Source organism: Chenopodium album, chromosome 20 (assembly GCF_948465745.1).
Source record: "Chenopodium album chromosome 20, dcCheAlbu1.1, whole genome shotgun sequence".
NCBI classification, from domain to species: domain Eukaryota; kingdom Viridiplantae; phylum Streptophyta; class Magnoliopsida; order Caryophyllales; family Amaranthaceae; genus Chenopodium; species Chenopodium album.
In genome coordinates, this window is record NC_137853.1 from 31,418,072 (window position 1) to 31,427,986 (window position 9,915).

Sequence of the window (9,915 nt, forward strand, 5' to 3'; positions counted from 1 at the left end):
AGCGAGAAAACCTTTATTCGTAAACTCTAAGTTGTTTTGGTCTAGCCCCGACTAAGCTTCGGGGTAGGGACCGGTTTCGGTTCGGTAGCGAGGGTGTGAGCTGTCAGAGGTTCTCGCACTTGCGGAACTTGAAGCTTTCAAGTCCGAGCTCAACGGTTGAGCAAAGCACGCTTTTATGGTGAGCATTCTTTCTCTCTCTTCTCTCATATTTATGTTTATTTTCATGCTTTTATTTATGTTATGCATGCGATCCAGTTATCGGGTTTTGTTTTCGTAGTGTCGGACACCGCAAAACCCAACACATTCGCCTAAAGCTCTTCCCCTTCTCACTTATAGGGAGAGCTTTGGAATAGTTGGATAAGGAGGTGAAGCCAAATTCATTGAGAACTTGGGATGAGGTCACCAAGGAATTCTTGTCAAGGTTTTACTCCCCAAAGAAAATGACGGAAGCTAGAGCCCTCATTCAAAGTTTCAAGCAAAAGCCTAGTGAAAGTCTCCATGAAGCTTGGGAGAGGTACAAGGAGTACCAATGAGAGTGCCCTTATCATGGAATTCCCACCTATCAAGTGATTCAAATTTTCTATTGTGGATTGAGCCCTCAAGGCAAGTCATGCCTTGATGCGGGAGCGGGAGGCCCTATTATGAATAGGACGGAAGAAGAGGTTGTAGACATCATTGAGGACGTGGTAAGACACTACATGGATTGGCAAGATAGTGAGAGAGAGTCTACAAGCAAGAGTGGCTCCACCGTTTATTCCGTCGATCATCTAAATGCCATCAACAATTTGTCGTCCCAAATTTCTAACCTAGGGAAGGAGATGACTTCTATCAAAGCCAAATTAGAGAGTGCTTCTTCACAAGCGCCCATTCTTCCCTCCCAAAATAAGGGGAGAGGTACATCTTCTAACCCTACTCCTCCTTCTACTTCCAATGACATGCCTAGTGGATGTTTGTTTTGTGATGTTTGTGGTTCATATGATCATGATGCTTCTAATTGCCCTCATTCTTTTTCGGATGGATGTGATGATTTTGATGGTAATGAGAATGAGCATGTGAATTGTGTGTCTAATAACAATGGATCACGGTTTGATAATCAAAGAGGTCCAGGCAATAGGAATTACCACAACCAAGGAAATTTTGACAATTATAACCAAGGTGGTGGTTATAGGAACCAAGGTTTCCGAGGTAACTATAACAATCAAGGTTATAGTGGCCAAAATCAAAAACAAGGCTTTGGTAATCATAACCAAAACTTTGGAAATCAAAATCAAGGTTATGGTAATCGAAACCAAGCTACAGGTAATTAGAACAACCGAGGTAGGGGCAATTTTTAGAACAATTCACAAAGAGGCCCTCCACCCGGTTTTGTTCCAAAGACCCAAGCTCAGGGTGATAATTCCTTTGCAACAAACTCATCATTTAGGTTCAATCTTGAAGAGATTGTTGAGAACCAAACAAAATTGCTCACCACTTACATGAATGTGAGTGACAAGAAGTTCAATGAGATGATGACTCATAGTAAGATGCTAGATAACCAAATCACTCAATTGGCCAATACCTTGAAAGAGAGTGCAAGTCCTTCTTCTCTACCTTCACAAGGAATTGACCCTAAGAAACCGATTTATTCTATCACCACTAGGAGTGGCAAGGTTTTAGAGGAGAGCGTTTCAAAGAGGAGTCAAAAGAGTGAGAAGGTGAGCGATGCACTTGATGATGATGAGCATGATGATTCTAGCATCGGGAGTGAGGTTTCTAGTGAGAAAGCCAAGAAGAAAAAGAGTGTGCAAGATGAGGTTGTCAAACTCAAACTACCTTACCCCCAAAAATCCTTGAGGAGCAAAATTGATGATCAATTTGGGAGATTTCTTGATATGCTTAAGGAGATTCATCTTTCTATTCCATTCACCGATGCCTTAAAACAAATTCCCATTTATTCCTAATTTCTTATGGATATTTTGAGTGGAAAGAGAGAGTGCAACGTGGTAGATTCGGTGAATGTTGGGGAGTGTTGTAGTGCTCTCATCTATAATGATCTTCCCCCAAAGATGAAAGATCCCGGAATTTTTTCCATCCCTTGCAATATCAATGGCAAATTGTTCCAAAATTCTCTTTGTGATATAGGTGCTAGTGTTAGCATCATGCCATACTCCGTTTTCAAGAAGCTTAACCTAGGAGAGCTACTTCCTACCAACATGACTCTTCCATTGGCCGATCATTCCATTAAGTTTGCCAAGGGTAGAATTGAGGATTTTCCCCTCAAGATAGGAGAGTTCACTATCCCCGTTAATTTCATTGTTCTTAAGATTACGGAAGATGATAATATACCTATCATCCTAGGAGACCATTCTTAGCCACTTCGGGTGCTTTGATTGATGTGAAAGGTGGCATTATTACCTTGTGTGTTGGTAATGAGAAGGAAAGTTTTAAGCTCAAGTCAATGCATTATCATGTGTGTTAATTCATTTCCCTTGAATGACAATGCTTGCATGTTTGTTTCTTCTCCTAACGACTTTATTGTAGCTTGTGATGATATTTCTAAAAGTGTTGAAAGCAAGATTGTTAGTGGAGATGTCAAGGAGGTCTCAAAGCTTGAGGATGAGTTTGAAATTCCTTTATTGTTTGAGCTTTATTTGAAGGATGATGAGGATGGTACCTCTAGTGTGTTGATGTGGAGTTCTTATCTCCAAGGATGAAAAAAACAAAGAAGAGAAAAAGAGTCCCCAAGAAAAAGAAAGAGAAGTTGAAGTTTAAAAAGTTTGATCGGGTTTTTGTGCTTCAAGAGAATGATTCTCATGATGTGATTTTGCCCAAGCTTGGCAATGACTTTACCCTCTCCACCACTTTGGATAAGGTGGTTTCTTTTGACCCTCCATGACTTGGAGGTAGGGTCAAGTTAGGGACCTGAAACTAGCGCTTCCCGGGAGGCAACCCGACCCTCTAACTTTTCTCTTTTCATTTTTCATTTTTCTTTTCTTATCTTCTTTTTTTTCTTAACTTTTTTTTGTGTTTGTTTTTTGTAGGATGGTTTTCATTCGATTTGGATTCATTGATCAAGCGTGAAGCATCGTGTAGGGTCGCTTTGTGGTTGTAGTAGGAACTTGAGTTTAATGTGGCACATTCACTAGCCACATGTCGAAGTTAGGTGCACTATGGATAGCTTGAATAGGGTTTAAGATGAAGAGAAAGGCAAGACAGGGGAGCGCGGGCGCGAGTGCTTGTAGCGCGACTGCTCCAGCAGAAATGCCGAGAAGAATTCTGAGCGCGACCCTTGCGCGGGCGCGCAGGTACCACGCGCGGGCGCGCCTGATAGCAGGCCGTGCCCCATTTCTTCTTTCTTTCCTCCTTTTTCCTCATTTCTTATACTCCTAATTTTCGACCCTCACTCTTTCTCACTCTAAAACTACAAGCCCTAACCCCAAATTTTCCCAAACATCATTCAATCTCACAAATTTCCATCACAAATCACTCATTTCCTACATAATTCACCTCAAATTACTCATTTTCCATACTGCTACTCACCATTTCTTCTTCTTCAAGCTTTAATCTCCATTGAAGACCAAATTGGGGTTTTTGAAATCTTGGTGAATTAGTGCTTGAAACTTGGTTAATATTGCTTCTTATATGGTATAATCATCTTCTCTACTTTTTATTGAACTTGTTTTACTACATTTGCATGAGAATTTGATTTTTCCATATTTGTGAATAGTAGTAGTATTATTTTTGGGTATTTTGGTGATTGAATTGATAATGTTGATTCATATTGTTGTTGTTTGATAATCATTGATGCTTAACATTTGATTGTTGTTTTTTTGTTTAGCATTGTTGTCACTTTTGGTGTGAATGTGGTGAAGTTTGATGTTGGTATTCACTTTGGTGTTTGGTGTGGTTGCCTTTTGGTGTTGATAATATTGGTTTTGGTGGTGATTATAAGAGTGCTTATTTGAGTTGCTTGGCTATTATTTTGGTTGTTCACAATGTCAAGAGTGTTGAGATCTTTGACATCCAAGAAGAGGAAGGGGAAGGAACCCCAAATTCAGATCGATGAACCACAACAAGAACCTCAAAATCAAAACCAAACCTCAAACGAACCCTTACCCCTCCCCACTCTTAAGTTCAACAACCCATCACATAAACCCATTTATGCCAACATCAAAAAGCAACTTCTTAGACCCTCTCCCCATTACTATAGACGGCTTGGTTGAACACTATATCGGGTAAAGATGTATTTGGTGCCTGCTTCTCCCTTGCTAGTTATATGTACCAACCATCACTTCGCATCTTGCATAGGCTCTTTGTTGGTTTTTGCGGTGTCCGACACCGCGCGGAAACAAAACCCGATAATCGGATCGCATGCATAATAATTACAACATAAATAAAAGCATGCAAATAAACACAAACATAAGAGAAGAGAGAGAAGAGAGAGAAAAAAATACTCACCCTAGAAGTGTGCTTCGCTCAACCGATGAGCTCAGACTTGAAAGCTTCAAGTTCCGCAAGTGCGAGAACCTCCGACGGCTCACACCCTCGCTACCGAACCGTAACCAGTCCCTACCCCGTAGCTTAGACGGGGCTAGACAAAAAATAACTTAGAGTTTACGAACAAAGGTTTTCTCGCTTTTCGAGATCCCTTAGAGTTCACCAACTCACGTGAAATTCCCAATACCCAATGATGGGTATTTATAGATAAATGTCCCCCAAGATTTCCCATCATCTTTCAACGTGGGATAGTTGGTAAAATGCCAAAAGAAAGAATTAATTTAATTCTAAATTAAATTAAAATGGCAAGGCAATCATCAAACAACAAGTGGCATAAGGTGAGCAAGGGGTTAGGTGAGGACCACAAGGAACACCCACATGGCCTCCTTGTTCCCCAAGCCACCAAACCCACCAATCACAATAAGGCAAGACCGGTCAATATCCTTGGGCAATAAGGAATGGCCGGTCAAGGCCTTTGTGGCTTCGGCAGGGCCGGCCTGCACGCACTGCAAGCCCACCGCTAGCTAGTTGGGCTGCTATGCGCTGCTGGCTGGCTTTCCGCAAGCCCAACGACCTTGCCCGCAAGCACCAGCAAGCCTCGCTAGCTAGCAGGCTGCTGCGTGCTGCTAGCAGGCCATGCGGGTGCGAGCTTGCGACAGCATTAGGCTGCCAAGCACGCTGCGCCTTGCATGGCTGTTGGTGGCCTAGTGTTAGCGCCACGCACTCGGCCAGCAATCCTAGCTTGTGCGTGCGCGCACCAAGCTCGGCTTGCTGCCAGTGCTGGCCTTACGGCATGAACCTCGACTAGCCATGGTAGCCTACCTAGCCCTCGTATGGCTAGGCCATTGCGAGGCTAGGATTTTCGTGCACGTTGACTTGTTGTTTGACTGATTTTTCCGTCTAGTCGATTCCTAAATTCGACTCGACTTTCGACGCTCGGCTTCGATGCTCTAAGTTCGGAATCCGACGTCTTAGTTCGTAAAATCTCTATCGACTCATTTAATCCTTCGGATTAATTCGTTGCTTCGATTCGGTTACATGATTGGGTGTGACTCGAAGGGTTCAGTCAAGATTAAGCTGTAATATTAATTATACATTAATATTGCTGATAGGAAGCGGCCTCCAGCTAGGCATTCCGATCACTGGAACTCACTGAATAATTAGCTTTCCTAATTAGTTCCGAACCCTCTATCGGAATAATAAACTTTTTTGAAGGACACCATTCCTTTCACTCTTGGGGTACTCGGTTTTCCCCAAGCAAGATTTGGGAGAAATGACAAAGCTTGAGTTAGTTGTGCTTTGGTTAGCCACAATGGAGGAGTGGCAAGGTAGATTGAACATGGGCCACTTGTTCTTGAAAAGTTGTGAATCCATCATTGGGGGGAGAAAGACGGGTGAAATCACTTGTGGTAGTTTGATTACTCGGTTAGCTATAAGGTTTGGCTACTCCCGCTACCTTGCTTCTTGCACCCCCGTGGGTGATGCGGATGACATCTACCTCGACATTGAACAACTCAAAAGGGTACATTTCATCGCCAAGACTAATGATGATGATGTGTATGATTGGTTGGTGCGTCAAGAGCATAGATGTTATCTCCCTAACTCTACTTTGACCTCCTTAAGGAGAGAGGTTCCGAATATTTGGTATGTCGCCCGTAGCAATCGGTTTTCGGGTGCTAACATGGGAGGTGGTCTTGAGGGGGATGATGATGATGATGATGATGAACAACAACAACAACAACAACATTAACAAGAACAATAACATCAATAACAATTTCATCCTCATGGCATGCAAAGCCTTGAAGATCAAATGGCAAGCTTGCAACTTGGCATGCAAGGACTAATGGAGATGCAAAAAGGTATGTTTGTGCAACAACAAGCTATGTATGATGCTAGTGTAAGGAAGGGTGAGGTTACCCCGGCGGTAAACTACCCTTATTTCCCGCCCCAACAAGGGTCGGTGCCTCATTGGGGGCTCCCTGATAGGAGGATTCTTGGCCTTATTAGCAAGGTATTCCTCAACCCGGGAAGACATTTCATGAATACCCCCCATATAACTATAGGCAACCGGGGGGTTGTGACTATAGGGGTGATCCTAACTACCCCTATGTTGACCCCACTCACCCCGCCCCTCTTTCTTTGCCTCCCCAATACGACCAATTTCCTCAATGGCAAGTTGACCTTTACAAAGGTCACTATGGTTGGCCTCCGGGCTACATTGGAGGTTAGGAGCCCCATGGCCCTCCGGTCGGTTTCTCCTACGATAGAGATAACGATGATGAGGAACCTATTGATGATGAGGCCGGTCTTAGTGGCCAATAGTCCCCTACTTGTGCTTTTTCCTCCATCCCTTTACGTGTTGATTGATTGTTTTTCATGATGGGATGTTGAGATGATTTTATTTAAGCTTGGGGGACTTTATTCATCGTTTTTGGATGGGTGTGTGTCTTATGCATGCTTGTTGTTGATATGCTTCGTATCTTTTCTCCTTGTTGTGCATGATACTTCCCTTTAGTCCTTGATGATTTTGTTGGTTGTTGTTGTGATGATGATGTGATTTTTGATGGTTTTTGTATATATTTCTTGATGAGGGATTTTTGATGATTTGATGATGATTTTTGATAATTCTTGATGATGCTCATGATGATGGTTTTTGGTGATTTTTGATGATGATATGAACAATAATGATTGTGCTCTCTTTCAATCCAAACCCTTAAATCCAAACCCTTGAAATCCAAATTCTTTTTAGCTTAGTGTATAGTTTTCTTTATTTGTTTTTATTTTGAAGTTAATAACATGTGTTTTATGTATAGTTTGTTTTCCTTTTTCCTTTCTAATCTTGTCTTGTAGTTCAAGTTAAGCTTGTTCGAGCTACGTGGAGGTGTAAGCTTCTTTACGCCTCTTTTCTTAGCTTAGCTTGGAACGCTTGGTGAGATCTTTCCATTTTTCCCTTCTTTTGTTTTCTTTCTTGTTTGCATAGCTTAGGATAAGATTAGGAAGAGTTGAACGGTTCGAGGATGTTTGCATTCAACACCTTGAGGGTGATTGGGGCCATTGGCATTGTAGTCGAATGGCCACTTGTTTGTCGATTGGGATATATATATGATTTTGCATGCACCTTTGAACTCTTCTTTTCCTTTTCTTTTCTTTTCTTTTCTTTCTTTATTTTTCGTTGAATATGGAAATTCCAAAAAGATTTTTGTTTGAGGCAAAGTTTTGTGTTTCCTGTTATAATTGCTTTTGTTTTGGACATAATACCATTTGGACTTGTATATTTGGACGTTTGCCTTCCTAAATGTTAACGGTGTGCACGGTTTGAGAGTATGCTCGGTTGATTCTAGGATAGAGTATGCTAAGGTAGTGTGTTTAGAACTTTTGGGACCTTGAAGCCCTGGTCTACTTGCTTGTGGTAAGAAGGTGTTGCTTCCTATAGTTGATTTGACGCTTATAGTGAGTTTTTGCTACAACCATGTGAGGTTCTTTCTTCTAGCCTTCACCCTACTTTGCATGAGCGGCACATGGATCCTTGACTATCGCTTACTTTATCTAACAGTTGACTTTTATCTCCCAAGATCGCGACCGAACCATTTGGGAAGGACAAAGGCATCTTTTCGGGGTGGTTATTTTTCTTTTTCTAGGTTTCGTTCTTATAATTTGGTTTTTGGGTTTACATTTGCCTTCTTGCTAACCATTTGAGCCTTATACCTTCTTTTCTAGCCATATCTCTAGCTCTCTAGCCATTTGTTTTGTTTTTGTTTCCATCCTTAGTTTTTGCGAAGCTTATGGTCCTTAGTTTGTTGGTGATTATTGGAGTTAAAGTATGGATATTTGGATCATTTGATGAGCAAGCATGTGTTGTATATATTGTGTAAATAACGGCAAATGCAAGTTGAAAAGCCGTCCATAGTTACAAGAGGCGAGGACAAAGTAATAAAGTGAAAAAAAAAAGAAAGAAAGCAAAAGCATATGCATTGAAAAAAAAGAGGAAAATGAAAATCCCAAAAATATTTTGGTGTAGGTGTGATCTCCCTAGTTTAGAGCATTGAGGACAATGCTCCATTTAAGCTTGGGGGGAAGCGTGTCTCTGCTTTTTGTACATATGTTTGTGATTTTGCTTTGAATAAGCTTAGTGGTGTTGGTATTTTTGTTTGGGTTTTGTTGATAACTTGATTATGGTGTTGAGGATTGATCACCCTTTGCTTCACAAATTAGGTATACCACCAAATTTCAAATTTTAGCCTACCTTTACCCTTTTCGCCCTTACATTACAACCCTTTAAAGACCTTTTGACCTTTATGGTTGAGTCACAAGTCGGTAGAGGGAGATAGGAGTCAAGCTTATGGAGCGGGTTTGCATAGTCAAGATGTCGGGTAGCCCTAAAATCTCTTCTTTTCCGGTTCCTTCGAGGAATCATTGAGATGCTCACTAGAGGTGAATTTGAAACTAGTAGGGAGAACGCGATAAGATTGTTTGGGATGAAGGTGAATTGTATTTCATTAGTTCTCTATGCTTAGCATATTTTATGTTTCAATCAACCTTGGATATCTTGGAACGTGCATTCCCTTATTTGTTTAGGAAGCATCCATTTGTGCTTGATCATTTGCAAAAGTCCATTTCATTAGCATGTGTTTTTCCCTTTTACTTCTTTTTCATTTTATTTTCATCCTTTGCCTCGTATTTGTTTTGAGAGTTATGGGTTAAGCTCTTTTGGAAACCCTTACGAGACCTTACTCGTCCTCATTGGTGACTTTGGGGTTTTAAGGGCTTGTTGTAGCTAAAAACAACTGTGATTCCTACGATAGTGAGTTAGTGTATATTCCCATCCCCTTTTCTCTCTTTTCTCTATTTGAATAAGCCATTCATTTTCCTAACTTGCTTTTGTTATGCTCGAGGACGAGCAAAAGTTTAGCTTGGGGGAATTTGATGAGTATCATTTATGGCACTCAAATGGTATTATTTTAGAATGTTTTTGATTGCTTTTATTGCTTTCTTTCTATCTTTTCTCCTAGTTTTGACCTTTTATTCTCTAGTTTATCTATTTCTTGCTTATTTTACCTTTTCTTATATTTTCGTAGATTTTATTGTGCTTTCTCTTTTATTTGTTCTCCTTTCCTAGTTTGTAGGTATAAGGTGAAGCCCGAGACCCCTCATGATGATTTCTTGGGTTGGAGGATGCTCAAAGTGCAAGGTGGAGGCTCTTACTTAGCTCATAAGGCAAGGAGTGGCTAGCTTCAAGATTTGGTGATTGCGCTCGCGTGCTGCGCTTGCATGAAAATATGGTGTTGAACCCACCGTAACTCCATTTCGAGACTGCCATATCTAGTGACGATCAAGAGGAGCGCACCACCTACATCACGAGCGCACAAGGAAAGTCCCCTACTCTAGTGGCGCGGGCGCGCATCCCACCTTCGCGAGCGCGCAGCCTGCCAGCGCGGGCGC

At 41.5% G+C, this 9,915-nt stretch overlaps 1 protein-coding gene and 1 pseudogene across 1 annotated transcript; one reads left to right on the plus strand and one right to left on the minus strand.

Moving 5' to 3' along the window:
• Positions 1 to 455: 455 nt before the first annotated feature.
• LOC145599881 (small nucleolar RNA R71) lies at positions 456 to 553 on the minus strand (annotated as a pseudogene).
• Positions 554 to 1,946: 1,393 nt separating this feature from the next.
• Positions 1,947 to 2,351, plus strand: LOC145597025 (uncharacterized). Its single transcript, XM_081653205.1, has one exon. The coding sequence runs from the start codon at positions 1,947 to 1,949 to the stop codon at positions 2,349 to 2,351; it is 405 nt and encodes a 134-aa protein (XP_081509331.1).
• The last annotated feature ends 7,564 nt before the right edge of the window (positions 2,352 to 9,915 follow it).